At 47.3% G+C, this 23,089-nt stretch overlaps 2 protein-coding genes across 3 annotated transcripts; both read left to right on the forward strand.

Annotated features, from left to right (window-relative positions):
- Positions 1-4,223: 4,223 nt before the first annotated feature.
- LOC123827981 (small cysteine and glycine repeat-containing protein 4-like) lies at positions 4,224-4,550 on the forward strand. Its single transcript, XM_045852447.1, has one exon. The coding sequence runs from the start codon at positions 4,224-4,226 to the stop codon at positions 4,548-4,550; it is 327 nt and encodes a 108-aa protein (XP_045708403.1).
- Positions 4,551-10,780: 6,230 nt separating this feature from the next.
- Positions 10,781-22,180, forward strand: TM4SF20 (transmembrane 4 L six family member 20). Of its 2 annotated transcripts, XM_045854645.1 has the most exons (4): positions 10,781-10,994; positions 16,139-16,204; positions 19,456-19,607; positions 20,731-22,180. In XM_045854645.1, exons 1-4 carry the CDS (start codon positions 10,812-10,814, stop codon positions 20,999-21,001), a joined length of 672 nt encoding a protein of 223 aa, XP_045710601.1. In that variant the 5' UTR covers positions 10,781-10,811; the 3' UTR covers positions 21,002-22,180. The 2 variants fall into 2 exon arrangements, with proteins under 2 accessions (XP_045710601.1, XP_045710610.1); XM_045854654.1 differs by lacking the exon at positions 16,139-16,204.
- Positions 22,181-23,089: the final 909 nt, after the last annotated feature.

Raw genomic sequence — 23,089 nt, forward strand, 5'->3', positions numbered from 1 at the left:
TTGCCCAGGGTCCATGTTGCTAAACTCAGTACACCGGGTTCCGTCCTCCTCATCCCCCAGCTCTTAGCATGATCTGCCTTCTCAGAGCTGTTCACTCTCCCCTGAAATGTTCTCTTTCCTTGGCCCACATGGCACACACCCCTGGTTTTCCTCTCCTTCTGTGGCTCCCGTGGGGGCTCCTCCTCTTGGGTCCTTTTCTGAACCTCAGGCCATGCTTTCCACAGCGGGCCTGACGTCTCTGAGGTTGCAGACAATGCACAGGTATTTCCCATTCTACAGAACCGGCCCAGACGTTCTCAATCCTGCCCTCACCCCAGGCAACCCTAGCCACAACACTGCTCTCCCACACCTGGCTGTCAGCACCTGCAGCAGTTCTTGGCCACGCCCCTCCCTCACCCACCTGTGGCTCCCCTTCTGAAAATATGCTAAACCCATCGACTTCTTTCTACCCCCGCCATTGCCACATGGGAATCTGATCCCTCTCCCCTGTCTGCCTGTGACAACAGCGTCTTTGCTGTCTCTCCACCCTTGTCTTTATCCTTTTCCAACCTGCCGTCCCCACAGCAACGAGTGGCACCCTCATCGCCCTGCTGAGAGCAGACCGCCGCTTGCAGAAGAAGGTCCGGGATTCCAACAGACCCTGCACTGTTGGGAAAGACCTGCTCCTTCCCACCCTGCAGTCTCATTATAAGTCTTCTCCCCATCCTTTCTCCACAGCCCACACACTCTCCCTTTATTTCAGTTTCTTTCATTCCAGAGCCTTCCCACCTGAGCCTCCAAACCCGCTCTTGCCTTCACCTGGATTGCCCCTGTCGCCCTACGTTCAGGGCCAGCTCTGGGTCAGACTTCAGCCCTCGGCCATTTTCTCTCTGGGGGTGCCTCGCCAGACCCACAAACTAGGGTAACACCCCTCTGCTCTGAGTTTCTCCTCCATAGTACCCCAATCTCAGCACTGAAACCAAAACGTATGTTTAGTTCTTTGTAACCACACCTGCCTTCCCAGGAGGCTGAAACCCATGACGCCGAAGGACCTGGGGCAGCGGCACATCTTCAGGGGTCTGGCTGTGAAATGTACAGAGCGCCACTGTCGAAGGGCACCATGGGTGGTATTCGTCAGGAAGAGGGGAGCTCCCACGGGGGGCGGGGCTCAGTGAGTGGGTCCCAGCGAACTTCCAGTTTCTGTGTGCGAGAGCCCCCCATCAAGACTGACGACGGCGGCCTGAGCGCGGATCTGAAGGAGGGTGTGCTGATTACCCCGTGGGTGCCCAGGAAGTCCAGGCCCCTGGAGGGACACCCTATACAACCTTCTTGTTAAGGAAACAGGAAGTCTGGAAATACTACACCTTATAATTTGTCATGACTACATCATATATTAGGTTCACAATGATAAGAAGTCATTAGTCATTGCATATTTAAAAAGTGCTTAATGATCCTGTGATAAGTCTGTGGCAGGCCCCAGGTAACAGGACCATAGGTAGCAATGATAAAGAGAACAGGGCAGTCCAAGTCAGCGATGATGGCCCGGCTGGCCAAGGTCAAGGTTTCAAACCTCAAGCGAATCACAATGATGTCACAGGAACAGGATATGAGACTCGAACTCCAAGCCCCCTCATCTGTCAGCTGTGGGCCCAGATGGAGACTGGCCCATTTGCATAAGGTCCCACCAGGCTATTGGCCTCTTACCTGGAGCTGGGAGGGGTGGGGCCTGAGGAAGAGACACAGAGTTTCCTTCTGCCCAGAAGGTGGAAGCCGGGAAAGCAAACCCCAAACTAGGGCCCCGGATCCTGGAGCCACAGGCAGCAGGAAGCCCAGGTGGGGGATAAGGGGCTGAAAACAAGAAGAGGACCACGCAGAATGGGAGGCGGGCTGGAGAGATACCGCAGGTGCAGGCCACGTCCTCACTAGCTTGTTGCTAAAAACAGAGTCCGCTGCCTAATGTCAGAGAGACCCGGCTTAGCACCCCAGCCCAAAGTCACCACGTGGGTGACCTTGGGCACAGTACTTAATCTAGCTGAGTGAAGTACAAGAAACCCACTTTTCACATTTTGAAAGTGAAACGCCTTAAAATGAATCTTCAAAACGACCTACAACATTAAGAGACAAAGACAGATTATAAGGAATACACATCCACATTTGAAAGACAAATCATTGAAATAAAGCTGAAATATTTAGTTACTTAATATTTCATTAAATGGTAAGCAAACACATTTTGAAAGTGAAAGTATTCGCCGGCCTAGTGTTTAACATTCATTTATGGCCAATGTAGAGGATTAAGGGCCTGGTTCACGCATGTTATGTCTAGCTCCGTGTAAACAAGAGTAGGAAAACACATGTTGTTTACCACGGTAAACATTGCTCAGCCACCAGGGGTGACTGTTGTGAGAGCCGCCGGAACCAGGAATTAGAACACAAGGGGAAGCAGGAAAGGGTGGAAATGACACTTGGTCATGCAAGAATATTGTGTATGCGTGCTGGGAGGAGGGGTTTGACCAGTCAGTCCGTCTTTTCTCCCATCTAAGTGTTTCCACCAGACACAACTGCCTCCACAAGCTCCGAGGCCGGCAGCCCACAAACCCCCAGAACAGGCAGAGCCATCACCTCCAGTTGCCAGGACACAGGGCAAAAGCTGTGGAGAGGCCCTTCCCTGGGGAAGGCCTGGGCGGACCAGTGACCTCCCACAGTGGGGGTTTGGTGCCTACGGGCTGGGCCCTGGATCCGCAGTGACAGAGGGGCCCTTGCATTCTTTCACAGATCCGCTTTTGGGTGCTTATGATCTATGGGACCCTAATGTGCAGGGCTCTTCTTACCCAGACCTAAGAGGGCTCCTCCTGGGTGCGTGGAAAACTCCCATGATTACTGAAGATTCAGCCCCACCCCGTTTGTAGAAACCACCTCTGGAGGGAGGGCAGGCCACCGGCACATGCCTGTGAAACTGAAGCGACTTGTTTGTGCCAGTGCTCCTGTTAGACAGGGCAAGGGCCTCCAGGTCCCGCAGCTCTTCTTCTAAATGCAGTTCCAGCTGCATGTTAAAATGTAGCACAGTATTTTGCAGATGCGGCTGTAAACAGGATGAGCTTGACAGGGACTCATTGGACAAATGTAGCCAACTGCAAAGAAGATATCAACATGTAATTAACCAAAGAGTGAATGGAAGCAATGGCTAAGCCTCCCTTGGGGAGACACAGCTACCTGAAGACAAGACAAGTACTTCTTGAATGGGACACCCCGAGCTGGGAACCCCTTGAGTGCTGTGAGCTGGGAACCCCTTGAGTGTTGTAACACTCCTACTTGAAGCAGTCCTAAAGCAGCCTCCTTGAGGGCCGTTATCTTACAAATAAGATTTACCTGCACGTCACGCTCTGTTGTATCTCAAGGATAACACATGTTTAATGTGCCAAATAAAAAGTTGTACTGAATATGTTTTCCCAGCTACTCCCACCATCCTGTCGACGTGTCCTGGGGGAGAGCTCTGGGCCAGGACCGTGGCTCACGCCCCTGGGCGGCCCGACAGTGGGCCCACGTGTGTGCCTGGTCATGCCATGAGACAGCACTCGGCTCGTGCACCGACCTCCAAGGCTTGACTCGGGGACCCAGGCTCTTGGGATTTTAAGAGTTGGTTTTTTTTTTTTGCTACGTGACACTCATCACATCTCTTACTTGCAGAATCTAAGTACTAACGGCCCCACAGATTCTTCTTGTCCTTGAATCTGGGACATGAGGGGTTTGGGAAATGTTGGTCTTGAGGCCTCGAGGCCTCTTAATTGGTCAAGACAGCAGCCTTGGTAGGCGTTTCTTGGTGCCACCTCTTAAAAAGGATCAATGAGGACACTGAATAAAAATGAAAAGAATCAGATGGCACATGTTTACAGTTCACATGAAGACTGCAGAGTCAGACCTGCACTGGTGGTGCAGAAAATGAAGAGGACTGGAATGCTTCAGACCCTCATAGTTCTGTTGTGACTATGCCTTTAAAACAAAGCAATTTGGGACTAAAGCAAGCTATTTTACGTGGCCAACAGTCACTAAGGAAGTACAGCAGAGACGCTGTAACATTCCCCCTGGGACACAAACAACAACAATAGGGAGCCAGTCATGTGCTTGGGTTAAGTAAGCCCCAGCCGAAGGTGGTATAAAAGGGCGCCCCCTGCAGGAGGGGCATCAGACCTCCCTCACCTCCTGAGTCTCCCTGCTCGCCTCTCCTGAGTCCTCTCTCTACTGACACCATGGGGTGCTGTGGCTGTGGTAGACGCTGTGGTGGCTGCGGTGGCGGCTGCGGTGGCGGCTGTGGTGGTGGCTGTGGTGGCTGTGGTGGTGGCTGTGGTGGTGGCTGTGGTGGCGGCTGTGGTGGCTGCAGCACCTACCGGGTCGGCTGCTGCTCCCGCTGCTGCCCCTGCTGCTGTGGCTGCTGTGGGGGCTGCTGCAGTGTCCCCGTGGTCTGCTGCTGCCGTCGCTCCTGTGGCTGCGGCTGTGGCTCGTGTGGCTGTGGCTGCGGCTGTGGGAAGGGCTGCTGCCAGAGGAAGTGCTGCTGCCAGAGGCAGTGCTGCTGCTAGGCGCCTGGCCCGGCCTCTGGGCAGGTGCTGCCGGGGGCCACGCTCACTCCTGGGCTTAGATGTTCAGACCTTCTGAACTTGCATCTCTCTGGTTCACCTACATGTCACACTTGTGGTTTCATAGAAAGACACCTGATTTGAAAACAGAAGTCCCAAATTCAAGTCCACGCTCTGCCAGAACAGCCCAAGCATGAATAAGTCACCTTAGCTTCCCTGAGTTTTATTGCCTTACTGACTCATCTGTAAGATGATAAGCTTGAACTAAGAAATCTTTAAAGACCTTTATAGTTTTATAGTGGTATATGAAACTATAGAGTTCTCAAGTCTAAATTCATACTTTCTCTACTGTATAGACTCTTTTATATAACCTGGCTGGAGCGGGCATTTATATATATATATAACACACACAGTATTTATAAAGTATATGTAAACATCTCAATCCAAATTGGTCTATCAATCTAAATTTGTACTGTACTTGAGTTTTTTCAAGGCCACAGCTTGAAAAAATTCACATTCATGAGCTCAGTGGAATAAAAGAATGCTTTTTAATGTATTGCCTTTTTTCGAAATGTTTGCTGTTTGTGGAATTCTTGTACATGCATCACTACTGACATTGCTTGTATACTGTATATTTCTCACTGTTTCGGCGCTCTCTACCTTTCCTGAATACAAGTTCTGAATAAAACACCAGAAAAAAAAAACCCTAGAATTTCACTGTCTTTGATTTGTTTTTGATGTTGTTTTGACAAGGGGCGGGAATGATGGGATTCACGTTGGTCAATATGTGGCAGGCGTAAGGGAGGTTCTCAGGTGAATGGCAGAGGATACACTGAGTTTACTGGGGTGGTGCTACCCACTGGAACAAACTGACGCAAAGTGTACAACGACCTAACACAATAGACATTTATTTCCTGCTGATGTCAGTTACCTGGAGCTGCTCTGGGCGGGCAGAGGGGTTGGGGAGCTGCACTCCATCCAGACATTCAGGAATCTAGGTTGATGGGTATTTTCAACACACGACTTCCAAGGTAGCTTCGTTGTCCCCGAAATGTAAGTGGAAGAGAAGAGAGTGGACAACAACGGTCGCTTCTTAAGACCCATAGCTTGAAAGTGACACAGCTTATTTCCCTCACTTCCTGTTGGTTAGTGGTAGTCACACGGCCCAGCCCAAATGCATGGGGAGCTGGGAAGTGCAGTGCATACCTGGCTGACACCTCCAACAGTTCTCTACTGTGCAAGGTAAAAGCTTAGACATTGCTGGGCAATAAGCGTATGTTCTAAGAAAACCTTCAGCTAATTTGCCTGGCGTATGTTAGGAAGAGGATGCCAGACAGAGAGACATGGATGGGTGTTCCACACCCACTCATGTAAATTCCTCCTGGGGTGGTTACCCAGGGTGCTGTGGTGCACACTCGGTGCATGGGTGGAGCTCCCTTAAGGTCAAGTGCATCTTTTGTGGGGTGGGGCCTCCAAGCCTGGGCAGAAGGTGGAGGAGCTGCCTTCTCCTATAGGGCTGAGGGAGGAACTGTAGCCCCTGGGGTCTGACACAAGCCCCGCTGCCCCCAGGGCGGTGACGTGCAGGGAGCTAGGAGCGGGGGGAGAGGATAGAACAGGGTGCTTCTGCGTCACCTCCCGTTCCCACCAGTGGCATAAATGCGACCTGGCTGGGACTCCATTCTCTCTCGTACACTCACTCTCTCCTATGCCTTAGAGAAAGACATTTTTCTAATACTCGTGGAGTGTTCTCTTGTGAACTAAATAGGACCTTTAGACTTGTTTTTAAAATGTTACACATCATTCTAGACATTCAAGTCTAAATGTCTAGACATCTGAGATGTGTAAGAAATGCACACACAACTGAAATTATCTTAGAAGAATCTGTCATATGGTAATCCCAGATAATCTAGAGAAAAATTTCTTCATATAGTTTAAGCGAGATCACTATGATGAATTGTCTCACTCAGTATCTATTTTGATGTCCTTCTCCTATGCCTTTCTGCTGGGTAGAAGCTGGAAAGATTGAGAACTACATTTCCCAGAATACTCTCCAACTAAGGTCTGGCTGTTGCAACGATTAGGTCCACCCTTGAGAAACAAGGAAGACAGAAAGGAGGTGGAGGGCCTCTTTCTGCTACTTTTGTCTGTTGCTGATAAGGAAGATGGGGCTGTTGAATTTGCTGTACAGCAACGATGTTCCTGGGTCCAGACATTAGTTCTACGGAAGTGAAGGAACCGACGCAGTGGCGAGCAGAAGTCAAGTGCAAGGTCCCAGAGCCCAGTCACTAGCCTCGAGGGTGTGTAGGGGCAGGAGCAGCAGCAGCGACCTGGCTTCCTGGACTGTAGCTGCAGTGGTGTATGCTTGAACTTGACCATTCCAGAGGCGGCTTCTTAATGCCCTTGACTTTTTGACGCCTGCAGAGGCAGCAGCTCCGCTGGGCCATTCAGCATTCACGTCCGGTGAGGCATTCCTAGGGACCAGCCTACAGCTTGCCTGACCTGGCCTCCTAACAATTTGGAACACATAACTCCTCAATTACATCTCTTCCTGCTTAATGTAGGGGGAGGGTTTTGGTCTTCTGCAACTGACAGTGGTACGGAAAAGACCCTTCTGACCATCTTTTTGTGTCAAATTCTAGCCACCTCCAACACTGAGAGGAATCCTACTTCCCTACCCCTCTTCATAGAATCCTCCCTTTTTCCTGAACTCCTCTTGCTGCTTCAGTGTGGTGTTGGACACGTTGTTTGCACACTTTTCTGTCCTTGGTTTTAGTGACTCTCAGACCTAGCATTTTTGTTCGCACATAGAAACCCACTCATAGTAGTATAAAAGGGATAATTTATTATAAGAATATAGAGGCATCTCACAGAAAACAAGGACAGGACCTGCCGTCAGTCGGTGTCTACCTGGGGTTACCTGCTCCATGCGGCAGAAATCAAAGAGCAGAAAGCCTGCGAGCACCCAGCCAGCTCCCCTTTCTCCGCCTTCCTCTAAAGCCACGCCCTCGCCCTTCTTTCTGCACATCCGCTGTCTCCTCCTCCTCCTCCTCCTCCTTTTTTGCAGACTGATTCCTCTGTTTCTCCTGGCATAGCTCATTAATTTGTACGATATGGTAGAGACTGCAGATTGCCTACGCAGGACCCTCTGTCTCCTACCCCTTCCTCTCTATTTTAACCGGGCCCACATCACTTGAGATAAAGGCATTATTCCCGGACTCCCTTGCAGTTGAGTGTTGTCACGTGGCTGCCTTCCGGCCCACGAGATGGCCCTTTAGAAGGAAGAAGGTGGGCCTTTCTCTCTCTTTATCCTTCCGAGTGGAGAGTGGATGTTACAGTTGCAGCTTGGGCCACCCTGTGTTGATCCCGAGTATGAAGAGGTTAAAAAGATAGTGGATCCAGGAACTGGAATGATCCTTGAGGCCGTGGAGCTATCATTCAGGCTCTTGAGTACCTTCCTCCAGATTTCTCGTGTGCGAAGGACTACATTTCTTACCTTCTCTAAGATATTTCTATTTGCATGTCTCTTCACAGGCAGCTAAAGCCCAATCCTAACTGGTACACATGTTCTCCCATTTCATGTGTAACAGCGAATAACCAGTGTCTCTTTTCCAAGCCCTGGGGAGAGAATGGAAGAGCCGGCTTCTGTAGCCACCTGTACGCAAATGAAATACAGGTCTACTCACGTAAGGGGCTGTTTTTACAGGAGACACGTGGGTTGGAAAGCTACCTCAAAAATTGTCGATGATACTCCTTCTGTTCAGTTGTAAGCTAATTCCCTTTTCAGCTTTATCGTTAAATTTATCATCCCTTTCAGAAAGTATAGACTGTGTTTCCACACTTTTACATAGTTCTTTGGATACTTAGGCTTAGTCGCAAGTGCAAAGAAGTACCAAGCCCAAGTGGAAATCAGTTGTGTTTTGACCTCTGACAAAGCATGCCGCTTCCTAGGTTTGTCTTCCAGCAAAAGAGTCTGGAAGTCAGATTCCACTCTCAGAGTTGGGTGGGGTCCACGCAGTTCAGGTCCCTAGAAATAAACTGATATCTAAACAGCTCTTTAATTCAGCACCTCATCAAGGAAAAGGATGTACAGTTGCAGACCCACATTCTAAAGAGGTGACTACCTCTTCACATGCAGTCAACTCAGTAATATAGAATTTCTTTGTGTAATATTGCAAATGACATAATCATAAAACCTCTATAACCTACTGGGAGGGTGATTTTTAATGAACTTTTATAAAACAAATACGTAATTGTTCTAGAAACCTCACCATGCAGGAGTGTACAGATCATAAAGTGGAAGCATCTCCCTTCTCCTAGCCCACTGCAGGGTTCCGTGATGGTGTTCTTCCAGTCATGTGCAGTGCTGTGTGTGCTATGGGGGTGGGCGGGGTGTTCTGAACCCATTTGGTACAAAGAGTCATCTTCTGCTCTGACTCCAAACTAGGGCTAATAGGTCAATGTCCATGACCAGACACGACGAGTGTAACACAGTTACTTTGCTCTCCAGCTTCAGCAGGCTGGGGTGATACCCTCTAAGCCCATTCCATCTGAGCTTATGGATGGACTCCATTTCTTGTTAATTCATTCATTCACTCATCCATTCATCCATCCATTCATTCATTCACCATTCCCAACAGCATTTGCTGAATCCGTGCTCTGGACTGGGATGGGAATTACACAGAAGTAGAAGAAAGGCATGGTACATAGTAGAGCTGCCTAATGTTTGATTTGCCTCTGGATGAATGTTGGTTTGTATTTCATCACCCGCTTGAACTCCAGTGTAACTGAGTGACTCATCTGCCCAACAAGATATGAACAGAAGCGATGGGGGCGCTCTTCTGAACGGCAATATTCAGACTCAGAGTGTGGCTCAGTGCATCCTTTTGCTCTGCCTCCACGACTGTGGGCGCCAGAGTGGAGGGGACCGCTGCCTCTGTGAGTGTGGGACGCTCAGTAACCACCAGGAGCAGAGTCCCTCGGTCGATTCGTGGTGGATGATTAGCATAAATGAGGACTTTGTGTTTTAAAGACTATCCCACTGACAGGCCTTTTCTGGAGAAGCTCAAGAACTGGTAGAAAGACCACAGGGAAGCTGGGTCCAGAAATGTGCTGTACGTGACCAAGTAAGTGCTAAGGTTCAAAGAGCCGTGGCCGGTGTGGCTCAGTTGCTTGGGTGTCGTCCCACAAACTAGGAGGTCACAGGTCTGATTCTCAGTCCAGGCACATGCCTGAACTGTGGGTTTGGTTCCTGGGTGGGGTGTGTATGAGAGGCAACCGATTGATGTCTCTCTCTCACGTCGATGTTTCCCTCCCTCTCTTTCTCCCTCTCTCTCTAAAAAAAAAAAAGTTCGAAGAAAATAAAATACGATGATCCCTCCCCCGGCTTCTCCTCTACCACTCCGTTCCATTCTGGTCTCCACAGTTGAACACTTAAGAGTCTAGTAGCATTAATTGGACTTCACGCAAGTCTTAATGGGGTCACCTCTAAGTCTACAAGACTGGGATAACATGACATCAAAAATTTTTAAATTTTGTGTGTTCCCCCAGATTTTGACTAATCAAGAACATTTGTAGCAGAGGAAATATTATTTTGCAATCTCATTTTTTGTTGTGAAACAATTTCAAAGTAAGGAACTTCAATACTGGCAATAATGTCAATACAACAGGAGAAAATAGTGTATATTAACTGGATATTTTTGCCCTCATTTTTATAAGCTACACTAGTAAAATATGTTAGAGAAGCATCTCTTTTTAAAAATATTTTATTTATTTATTTTTAGAAAGAAGGGAAGGGAGAAAGAGAGGGAGAGAACTATCAATGTGTGGTTGCCTCTCGTGTGCCCCCCACTGGGGACCTGGCCTGCAACCCAGGCATGTGCCCTGACTGGGAATCGAACTGGTGACCCTTTGTTTTGCAGGCTGGTGCTCAAACCACCGAGCCACGCCAGCCAGGGCGAGAAGCATCTCTTAAACCTGTTCTTCTTTGTCCTTAGCTTCGGCCTGCCTATTTTCACGCCTAAGTTTACCTAACAGAAACTGGAGACTTTTCCCCAACTTCCTTTCCCCACCTCACGTAATGTAAACTTACCCTTACTTCCTGTTCCCATACTAATGTACTTCCCTCTTGGACTCTGAACTGATTCCCCAAAATTAATTTTTATGAGTGCTAATCTTTAACCAGGATAGAAGGCTCAGGATAAAAGGCACAACAGGGCCGCACCAAGAGCCACTTGAAAAGCACTTCTCCCTGCACCGGGGGTGGCCATGACTTGCTGTGAAGGATGGACCTCCTGCAACGGATTCAGCCTCCTGGTTCTGCTCCTGCTGGGGGTAGCCCTCAATGCAGTGCCTCTGGTTGTCAACAGAATCGATGAAGGCCAGTTTCGTCATAACCCCATCTCCTGCTTTGAGTGGTGGTTCCCAGGAATTATAGGAGCAGGTCTGATGGTGAGTAACATTTATGTGACTTGATGTGGAGAAAGCCCTACTTTGCCAAAGTTCTAGTGACCATCTTTCAGGCTTCCTGTGACCTGTTTTGACTTAGGATACAGGCAGGGGTGGGGGTATGGTATAGATTGGTTAGCAGTGAGGAATGACAACTTAAATGAATTAAATACGTGGTACAGGCTAAGGAGCTTGGGCAAAAGCTAATGAAATGGATGGAAGTTGGTTGGGTTATTACCCATCGCCTTTCTTTACATGTAGGACTGCTCCTTCAAGCTTTACGGCTAGTGTTAGGGACCTTTTCAATGAATCCCCTCAAATTTCCTTCGCCAATACCGTGCTCAAGCACTCACAGGGAAGACGGCAGGAGTGGGAGGTGCTCAGTCAGACTGGGAAGAAACGTTGCACGCAGGACGGACATTCTGAATGAGGACAATTGCGTGGCATGAGTGTGGCATCGCCTGCACCAAAGGGAGTGGGCCTATGGGATCTGGGACCCGAAACCCTGGCCCCGTGACCTCTGTGCCTTCTCGACTCGGATCTTACACATGGCCCAGGGCGTCGCCATGCTGGTTCCACGCCAAGTCTGGTGATTGTCAGTAGTCCGTGCGTGTGGATGTCTGCAGCGGAGCAGTGTCTGTAGTGCAGAACTCCCCAGGGTGCCTGGTCGTGAGTCGCCCGAGGCGCCTGTAGCAGATTTACAGACCTGCTCCTGGGAATTCTGAGGAAGCAGGCCGGGTAGGGCCCACCTGTGTGGAGGAGTAAATACTGTTTTTGGGCCTGGCAGAGTCTCTCAGCTCTAGCTCCGTCTCTAATATATTACTGTTTGCACATCATTTATCCTATGATTTTGTTTCCATCTTCACAAAATGGGGGCGTGGAATTTGAAGTTTGGGAACTCGGCATTCAAGAGGCTTGCTTTTGTTTGTTACACCACGGGGGGCGCTGCCTGATGGGGCCTGGTTGGCGCCAGAGGGATGAGCCTTTGCGTAGACGTGTGTGGTGTGTGTGTGTGTGTGACAGCTGCTGCTGCATCTCTGTTTTAGAGATGCGGACACATGAAGGCCATTCTTCAATCGTGGACACATTTTCTGCCTGCATCCTGAATCCTTCACGATGATCAGTTACCGCTGCTGGTCTGACCCCTGGACTCACATGAAAACACTCTTGAGTCATCGTGTATTAAACTCTAGATAAATATTTGTCTTTCGGGAGGCACACAGGACTTGAGATAGCAGAGGCATCAGGAAGCATTCCCCCAAAGCCGATGGCTTCTTTTCCTTTAGCACTGTGAGCAATGCGTTCACCCTGCTTTAGGGAGAAAGCGCTACTGAAAGGACAAAGTCTGGAAAGCTATGCGCCAATTCTTCAAATAGCCACGAAAGTTCTCTCTTCCAGGCTGAGAGTGAGCACAGTGCCCAACGAAAGTGATGCCATTGCAGATCTCTGTGTCTGTTTCAGCCCTTCTGAAGGCTCCTCTCTGTTGAATAGCGTGAGCTTCCTTTGCATCAGCTTGGGCCAGAAGCCAGGAGCAGCTGGCCAAGACTTGTCCACAATGGTAATTTCCTGGAAGCTCCTGAAAGTGCCTATGTTGAAACCCATTTAGAATATCTCGCCTAGCTTTAGATATTAATCGGCTCTACCACAAAGCCCATCGTGATAAAAAAAAAGTCTTGCTAGTATTAAAGGAGCCAGAGGTGATGATGGCACCATGCCTTCCATGTAGTCTTCTTCTGGGGAGCAGGGGGTGGAGAGAGAGAAAGACACAGAGAGAGACCACTGCGAAGTGCCAGCTCCTGGGTTCATGCTTCACACTGTCATCTCATTTAGTCTCTACAACGATCTGGCTGAGGAGATACTATCCACTGTAATCTAACAAACAAACCGAAGGTTAGGAGCATTAACAAGGTCACAGAGTGGTTGTGAAACCCCATCCCAGATTTATCTGACTCCAAGGTTGCTGTCCATCTGTATTTGCACTGTAGTCCGCAGCACCTGCCTCAGGCTGATGGACGGGGAAGGTGCAATCCATGACTTAATCCATAAACTGAAGTGACCAGGAAGCTGAAGCACAGACAGGTTTCATGAACCTAGGAGACAGTTTCCGAGAACCTGGACTTCCTTGTTCAGAGACTAAGTTTACTTCATTGCCTTCAATAAGCATGATCAAAGAGTATTTATGACACAAGGTTATCATATCTAACTCCGTCTGGTAGAATGTTGTCAAAGTATCGATGACTCTTTGAAAAGTCCATTAGGTACTTTATAGATTGAACTTCAACCTCAAGACTAGGTTCACACCCAGACAGGTGGACAGGTGGGTGATAGAAGAGCTCAGAATACAGGTGTATTTTCGTGGTTCTCAGCTATACCTGTGGGGAGCTCTCTACATAATGTGGGAGAATAACTTTTCAAAGGGAATTCAGTCCTTCCCAACATGTCAAAACACTCACTAGTGCAAAACACTGACCTCTCACCCTACTTGTAAAGGCACAGAAAAGCTAATAAGGAAGAAACCACTGTCTGTGATAAGCGCTTTTGCCACAGTTCTTGAAATCCTTCCAAAATTGCATTAACATTTTACATTGGTATTGCCTCCAAAACAGAGTTCCCAGGAAGTCGTCAAGAACACCTGGGGAACTGGTGACCATAAAACACACTCTGGCTGTGTTCCTCTGATGGACTCGCGGCAGAGGGCAGCCTTTTTATCTTCTGAAATCACACCTGAGAGTGTTATAAAATTATCCTCAACTATTTTGTGCTAAATGAAAAAAAATCAATAGCTATTACTTTTCCTAGCACTAAAAAAGAGTTTTAAATGTTTCTTCTAAAAAAAAATACAGGGGTGGGCAAAGTAGAGTGACAGTTGTAATAGAAATTAATACTACAATTAATGAATAATCATATAAGAATAAACTGTTTCACATATTCACAACTGTATTCACTACTTTCCCCACCCTGGTACCAAGGCCATTTTATACAATGTAACTGATCTTCAGTCTGATCTTCATCATGGTTATTCTTCACTGAGTTCTCTTACTACACGATGGTAATTTATCAATTATTAAAGTGTTAGAAGAAACTGTTGAATGTTAAACCAGTTCGATGTCTGTATAACAAGCATTCGTACCATCGAGTTTTTGTATTTGTGATGAGGTCTGGCTTTGTTGCCCTCCTGTTCAAGTACTTGGAGGACTCCTGAAAGTCTGCATTCTGTCACAGAGTATCAGTGGCCTAGAGCTCCCTGGACTTCATTTGTAAGTCATATACCTTTCTTCTGAAAGTGAATGAAAGTACGTGAGGGTTTCCATAAGGGAGAAGGGACAATACTACCTCTCTACAAAAACAAAGGACCATCGAGACTGTTAGTTTCACAAAAGCTCTTATGCATTCAAATGTGCGGAGGACACACAGGGAAGGAGTACTCTCACAATTACTCATTTTGACAGACTACCTGGAAGATTTATAATTCGGTCACACATACACCTACACACTTTCTCACGCTGTAACGTCCATCCATAGAGAGCCCCTCCAGTTTCTAAAGCTCTGCATGGGCAAAACAGTGAGTTATAACATAACAAAGATGCGTTAACAGGCCACGAAGCAACTGGGTGGGGATTCATATCAGTTATTGCTACTTTATAAAACCCCCTTGCAGGGGAAGGGAACGATAACAGTAAATATTCAGCATCTCTGAAATAAATTAATCTTAAAGAAAGTCAGCAGAGTATAATATACATCAATAAGTAAAATGGAATCATATGTCCATGTAAGCTGTCATTTAATGCTGCTCTTTCTACTAACAAGTTCATTAATTTTCTAAGTCAGTAGTTGACAAATTTTTGTCTGGAAAGAAGATCACGAATATTTTAGACTCTGAGAGCCAGAGAATCTCTCGCACGACTCTTCAACTGCACTGTTGGTGTGAGAGAGCAGTCACAGATAATATAAGTGAATGGGCATGGCTGTGTTCTCATAAAACTTTATTTGTGACAAAGAAGTGGTGGTGGGCCACAGTTTGCCAGTTCCTGTGCGAAATGATTTGTTCCTTAAGCTCAGAAGACTGTAGCGCGTATGTATGGGTACCAAACTCCTCCACTTTCTTAGACATGTTCCTCAAACTTTCTATGCCTCAGTTTTCTCATCGTAAAACGAGGATAATAATGGCACTGACTTTGCAGGACTGTTGAGGCTGGCACGGACCAAAACACGCACGGCCCCTACAACAGTGCCTGGGAGGTTGTAAGCACTCAGTAAAAATGCTAGAAAACGAGAGAGGAAGGAAAGAATTACTCCATGGCAGCTGTGCTGGGGTGGCAAAACCCCTGATGGCTCAAGTTTCTTAAGTGGAAGGAAGTCATTGGCGATCCACTCTTCAGTGACACAAAACTTCGTCCAGCAAGAATTTCTACTCACAGCTGCTGCTAAGACATGACCAAAAATGTAAACCCAAGCCCTAAGAATATGATGTTGTTTCTCACAGCTTCCCTAGGCAACATGTATTTATTTCCCTTGACACAGAATGCAAAATACACAAGAGTTCTGAACACTAACATAAAGAAAGGAGGAGAAAGGAGAGTGTGGAACCAGAAATACTTCCCAATCCTAAACTGGGGCACCAGCCAGACGGTGGTGAACCTGGGAGGGAGAGGAAGGTTAGGGAGTGGGAAGGAGTGGGGTCGGAATTCTTCTCCCCGACTGCCAGGCAGGCACAAAACCGTCCGTTTCCATCCTGGATGCTAGCCAGACTCCCAGCAGGTTTTGGGAAATTGGGTAGCAGCGGCAGCTTACAGTAACAATAATAAAAAGTGAATTTTGGATGGTGCGACCCATTCTTTCAGGAACATTGCTTCCAACATAATGAATAAATAACTCACTTGATGTACAACCCGCGTCTCTCTCAAGATGACTCAGAGTCCAGCAGTGTAGGAGGAAGAGGCTGGAACTGCCCTCCTGAAATCCCTCGTTCCTCCCCACTCTTCAATCTCTCTGGTTGAAATGGGGATCGAAGATCAAGGGCATTGCCAGATTTCCCCTCTCATCCCCTCCGGTTCCCCGGACTGCTGGTAAACAGAAGGCAGAGATTACTGCTTTTACAACTGGTGAGAAGTAATAAGACTCGTCTTTCCTGTTGATGCAATTTCCAGGTTGTTCCGGCAACCATAGCGTCCTTGGCCGCGAGGAAGAGAGCCTGCTGCAACAACAGAGGCGGCGTGAGTACCGGGAGGCGGGGCTGGGGGCAAAGGGCGGGAGCAGGCGTGCTCAGTTACGCAAAGCCATCCCGGGGCTGCGGTAGCCACCAAGTCACCGCGTGGCTCCAACGGCAGGCCCGTAGTCTTAGAAACGTGCTCTTAGGGTGATTACACGATCACACAGAAACTAGAGGCTTTCTGCTTGTCCATAAAAGTATAAATTTGGATCCAGCCTCTCTTCCGTCTCCAATTTCACCTGTCTAAAGGTCTTCAGAAGAGGGAGATTTATACACCACACTCGGAGCTGAAATCGATTTCATAAGAACAAAATTCTTGTTATTTTTGTGCTGCACACGAATACTTAAGGGAACTGTATCCTCAGGTCTCTCAAGCATCTGAAAGGTTAGTTTGCTAGGCTCCAAATGATAATTGCTTCTATTTGGTTGAAGAAGACACGAGTCATATTTTCAAACATTTGCTACATACCTACCAAGAATAAAATTGTAACTAAGTAAGTTGAAAGTAGTCAAAATTAATACTTGTCAACCTTCTGTCAATATCCTCAGAACACATTCAAATGTACTATCTTATTTCACTCTCTCAAAACCCTTAAGTGGGAAGGGAACGTGACCTGTTTTAGTGACCAAGAAAGGGATCCTCAGGGAAAGCAAGTAACTTACCAGGGCAGCACACCTAGTAAACCCATTTTCATCTCGATTCATTCGATCCCCAGATTCAGAGTCGTTACATTACTGATGTCATATGAACATCGTTACTGACGACTCTGAGGGCCCTGGTGATTCTCCAAGGAAGGCGGAGAGGTCAGTCAAGGAGCAGCCACAGCAAATTCCTGGCTGAGTCTGTGGTTTGAAGGCCGTGGTTCTCGGTCTGTTCCCTGCCGTTAGAATCCCCGGGAAGGGTCTTAAATATGCCAATGCCAGGCCCCGCCCCTCCCGCCCAGGGATTCTGCATCAGCATTTTTCAAAAGGAGGATTCTAATGTGCTCCCGGGGGTGAGAGCCACTGTTTAAAGAGCTACATATTTAGATCCATATCACACATCTATATTGATAGCAGTTAAAACATTTATTTAAAAAAGTTGTCCTTTTGTCATTTGATATTTACCTAGGATTATAACTAATTTTGCTGATTGTTTATAGTCTATCTTTGCTCCTGATACATTGTAGGTGTTCAATAAATCTTAGATTTCAGTTTTCCCTTTATGCACGTTTCTTCTTAAGCTGCCATCACTTGGGGTTGGGCTTCGTATTAACTCCGTACTGTACTCACAACATTCTTGAGAGAGCCAGCCTGACATATTTCTGAATCCCCAAACTTGAAAATATCAGAATATTTGCACAGATTTTTGTCTCGTGTCATATTTCCAGTAAGAATCTCTCCCGCCCCCAACACACTCCTACCCTTCCCGACAAAGTTGGCGTCTTCTCAGCGCCCATTTTTCTCTCTCCACCGAGGACGCAGCGAGTGGAGAAATCAAACCGCTTGCTCGTGCGGGTGTTGGACCTGACTCACTGGCCGAGGGGAGAGGGCACCGAAAAACACTGTTCACGCTCTGTTAGTGAGAGTGGGGCTGGCTCTTAAATCACGAGTGTCCGTGGGTTAGGCGCAATGAAGGGTTTTTAGCCACTTTGCTCACCAGCCGTGTGCGGACTGCGGTGTAAGTCAGACCTTGTATCCTTCGGCTGTAGATAAGGCCGGAGCACCGGGAAAGTGGTGAAGGAGTGAGTCCCTCAACGGAGACGTGCCCCCTATTTCAGCTCTTCCCACCATGTCCCCGACTTTAACTGTTTCCCTGCTCCTTCCTTTCCTCCATTGATTGATTTTGTTTCTGAATACTTTGGTTGGGCCGAGTCATTTACATGAACCCCAATGCTAAGGGAAAAACAGATCTTGGAGTAACTGTCTACAGCCAGGCCTCTGTGCAGTGATGGGGAGTCAGAAATCGTAGATGGCCAAAATGCAAGCACTGTGGCACTTCTTGATGAGCAAATTTAAGGGACCTGCACAGGCCAGGGAAGGGTGGCAGATTCAGGGTTTGAATTACACCCCAAACCCATCGTTCTGCTGGAAGAAGTGCAGGTTGGTGATTAGACCTTGAGCTCTAGTGTTTAACCAGCTGTGTGGTCCAGAAACCTTATCCAGCACCCTAAACTGCAGTTTTTTCACCCAGAAGAGGGGAATGATAGTATCCATCTCTTGGGGCTACTAAAAGGATAGTAAAGCCCATGTTCCCTTAACACACTTTATTTAAGTAGCCATCTATTCTGCTTACACATTAAAGGCAGGCATGAAGAATACAACGTGTGAACCCTCTAGGACCCGCAGTATTTTCCCACCAAAAGGAGGTGCTCCTTCCCTTCATTTCTGCAGATTTAAAACAGCCACAGCTAACACGGACTAATAAGACACTTCCCTGAACAACGCAGAGCTTCTTTCTGGAAAACACAGCACACGTACACCAACTCTCTTTGGGGCTGTAGCACTTTCTATTGCCAAATCTCATGCTTCTTTTTTCTTTGTTCTTCTGTGACTCTGATTCATGAAATGGAAGACGCTTAGATACTGAAAATCTTTCCCCCCAACAGTGGTGGTGTTGCACCAAAATCAGGGGCAGTTCTGTGCACTCCCTCCCACTCCCACCAGACATTTGGCAAGGCCTGGCAACATTTCTGGTTGCTACAGCTGTGTGTGTGTGTGTGTGTGTGTGTGTGTGTGTGTCACTGGCATCTAGTGGATGGAGACCAGAAACGCTGCTAGACATTGAACAACAGACAGGAAGCCCCCAGCAGCAAAACGCCCCAAGGCCAGCAGTGCTGAGGGTGAGAAACCCTGCTCTCATGCCACACTGCCTACCGACCACTGCAAAATGCTCACCCCTGGCCACTTACAGGATTGGGGCCAAATCCAGATGGAAGATTGAGGAGTCGAGAGAGCAGACATCAAAATTCGGGGAGTTAAGGTCTAGTCAAGGTTCTACAAGGTGGGAAGCACACACACAGATTGGAGGGACCAGGTCTTCGTGTCCAGTTGAAACGGACACGGTTTGGAATTTTCAGAAAACGTGTGTCTAATCAAATGGCAGAGTCTGTGCCCTCTGTCTTCTTTGCTAAGTTACATCTAATCGAACTGCCACCTTAACGCCTAGCGCTGCAAGGTGGCTGGAGCTGGGCAACAGCAGCAGCTGCTGCGGAAACTTGAAACAGGCCGAGAACGTGCGGTAACAGGTGCGAATGCCCCGACTTCGTTTTGCAGATGTTTCTCTCCTCATTCCTGAACGCGCTCACGATCCTGGGCGCTGTGTACTGCATACTGGTTTCGGCACAGGCGCTCGTGAAAGGCCCTCTCATCTGTCAGTCTCCAGACAACAGTACGGCCAGCTGTGAATTCTCACTGGACAAGTTAGGGTAAGTGACCTGACTTTCACGGGCGGTCTCACACAGCAGCTAGTACGTGCTCATACCCACAGCTGTTACGAATCAAAACCAAAGACGCTCCCTTTACTAGCAAATCCGAAGTACAAAATTAGAGATGTCATCCACAGATGCTGGGCACACAGGCAGCTCTCAGCAGATGACAATCCGTCACCTATCAGTTGCCAGGGATCTGGAGGTGACAGGATGCACGGCATGCCCACTCTCTGGGTGACAGTCACAGAATGCAAACAGCTACAAGAGTGATCCTGGGCTTGCTGTGAACTGCAAGGGGTGCTCTCATTTTCCATGAGCTCACACTTGTGAGCTCACACTTGTTTTCCTGGTTGAACTCTGTTGCTGGTACCCGAGATGAAACCCCTCTAAGAACCCTCAGTCCTACTATGTAGTAAAGCGAAGAAAAATCAACTTGGGGTAGATGTGTCAGGGTGAAACGTCTCTCATTTCCCATCCTTCTTCCAATGGGTGTAGATCACTGTAATTAGACATATTTAACATGCCTTTTCTGAGTAAAAACGGTACGCCTGCTTTAAGAGCAGTGCAACACTGCGGTTTTGCATGAAGAATCAAGCTCCTTCAAAGGGGAGAGCTCCTTCGTTTTTTTGTCTTTAGCAAGTAGAGCAGCACCTGCACAAACAGGCCGACCCACATGCAGTTGTTAAGTAAGAGTCAACCATTTCTGACACAGAAAAAGTTTGAACTAGAAGTTTTATACCTACTAGAGTACGTGGACGCATGCTCAGACACCTGGATCATAACTATAATTTCTGGGCACAATATAATTTCTTTTTTTTAAGATTTTATTTTTATTTATTTTTAGAGAGGGAAGGGAGAGAGCAAGAGAGAGAGAGAGAAACATCAATGTGCGGTTGCTGGAGGCCTTGGCCTGCAACCAGGCATGTGCCCTGACTGGGAATTGAACCTGTGATACTTTGGTTCGCAGCCCACGCTCAATCCACTGAGCTACGCCAGCCGGGGCTTACGATATAATTTCAAAAGTGCTTTGTGTTACTCTACTTACCCTTCCCTGGGCACGATGTCGCATTCTTCTGATGGACAGTGAAATTCCTGACTATCTTTTCTTTCATTTTTCTAGGATGCATCCAGAATCCTTAGATCTACAGTGGTTCAGCAAAGGATCCTGCGTACTTCCAAATGATCCGAACTCTCCCCCTGTGAACAACTGGAGAAACGACACCGCGTCCTCCGGGTCTAAAGAAGAGAGATACAAGACGATCCACTTCTCCGTGTTTGTCGGTCTGCTGCTTGTGGGGGGGCTCGAGCTCCTGTTCGGGCTCAGTCAGATACTCATCGGTTTCCTGGGCTGTCTGTGTGGGGTCTCCAAGCGGCGGAGTCGGATTGTGTAGTAAATGGCAACAAAATGAAAAGATTAGCAGTTCGAATCATCTGAGAATTACGGGTACATTTAAAAGACATCCTTTAGGAAGTTATGAGTTCAATAATGAAACATTATCTAGAAAGCTGTAGTTAATCCTTTTAGTCCAAAAGGTTGTTTTTAAGTTACTGCTAAGGTGATTATTTAAAAAATCAGCCTTTTACATGTGAAATAAAGCATGTTGGTAAATACAACACATAACGCTTTCATGTGAAAAGGTGAAGATCATCAGTAGTTGACTTTGGGGAGCAATGAAGACAAGCTCTGAATTTGTTTTGTACCTTTCTGTACTGTTTGGGTTCCATAACTCTATATTCTTCTGAGTGAAGAGGAAGGGAGGGGAAGGGAACTGGGTGGCGGAGGGAGGGAAGACAAGAAGAAACAGAAGTTCTCCTGGAAGTGAGAATGCAGGAACTTTTTCTTATATTTCTCTACTGTTTAAGAAAACCCCCCCACAATAAATACCTAACTTAAATGCAATCAAGTTTTAGACTGAATTCCTAGCTTACAGGAAATTGAGGCAAAGAGGACATTTGCAACTCAGACAAGTTCTAAAGGTAGGACAGTAAGTAGACAATAGCCTTCTGTTTTCAACAAGAAAATGCACAGGAGGAAAAAACACGGAATGCGTTGAGGGAGCTGTTCTACACTGAGAACAGACAAACGGGATTCCTCTGCGTGTACTGTGTGGACCCTGTTGGGACCAGTCGGGAAGCCTGTACGAATATGCCCCTCCCCTCCCCCTGGAGGGGGGAGGGGGGTGTCGAGGGGCCGGTTAGGTAATATTAAGGACTTAATGTGATTTTTTTTTTATGGCTGTTAATGATTTCATGGTTGTACAGGGAAATTTCCTTATGTTTTAGAAATGCATATGTATGTGTTTGAGAGAAAGTGTCACATTTTTAAAATAGTTCAGCCAAAAATAAAGCAATGGAAAAATGTTAAATTGTTATTTTAGGTTACAGGTATATAATGAGTGATTATACTCCTTTCCTAGGTTTGCATTTTTACAATAACTAAAAAAACTATAAATACCTAGAAAAATATCAGCCTGTCAAAAGCTGGTTTCTATGTATGACAATCTTTAAAAGACAGGATATTAAAACAGTGTATTTATCATATTAAAATGTTATAAAACACAGACTAAAAACCTGCAATTTTCTGAATGTGATTATTCCTGCATTTTATTTCAATTACTTATGTTCATTGGGCTTAAGGCTCTAGAAATAACTTAGAATACTTACATTGCAGCTGCCCCTCAGAATTAGTGACATCAGGGACTTGTAGCCATTTTTTCCTGAATCCATTTACTGTATAAAGACCTCCCCATGCCAACTAGTTCTTATCCACTGCTTCACCAGCTCCTTCCGCTTCGGGGTAGCAAGGCCTCTCCTCTGCCCAGGCCCTGGATCCCTTGACACCCCCCGCCCACCCCCCGCACTCCCAGTCTAAGCTCTGCTGAGTCCTCTTTATCCTTCAGACGTCAGCACAAAGGGCGCTTTTTCTGCGAGGCCTTCCCTAACCACCTGGTGAAAAAGCAGGGGTCCTTCACTCTGTCCTTGAGCACTCTCATTTACAGCACTCACCACCACGGTGGGTGGTGGCAGTTTGATTTGTGCTGGAGTCGTCAATTTCCTGCTCCCCATAAGACCGTAAGCTCCATGGGTACCGGGATATGTTTTCCTTACTCACCCCTGGTACACTCAGCACCAAGTCCAGTGCCTGACACACAGCCCGGCCAGCAGAAACCATCTGTCTCTGGCACTTGGCTTGTAGTGAAGACTCAATGCTTGTTAAATGAATGCCGAATTGGGAACAGCCATACAATTCAAACACAAGTAAAATAACATGACAGCTCACCGTATGTAATTGGACAATGCGATCGTCTCATCACCCTTGGTGACCCCGCTCTCCAGAGGGTTGTGAAGAGACAGGCTTAAGCCTCCCGTTTCAAAGGGCACCAGAAAGCATGGCTCCACAGAGCACAACCGGCTGAAACAGCTATCATTTCCTTGCTGTTTCAGCCTTGGGGAAACTGCTGACCTGAGTTAAATCCCTC

The sequence above is a fragment of the Phyllostomus hastatus genome, unplaced genomic scaffold (genome assembly GCF_019186645.2).
Source record: "Phyllostomus hastatus isolate PE091 unplaced genomic scaffold, TTU_PhHast_1.1 phas_contig_137, whole genome shotgun sequence".
Classification (NCBI taxonomy): Eukaryota; Metazoa; Chordata; class Mammalia; order Chiroptera; family Phyllostomidae; genus Phyllostomus; species Phyllostomus hastatus.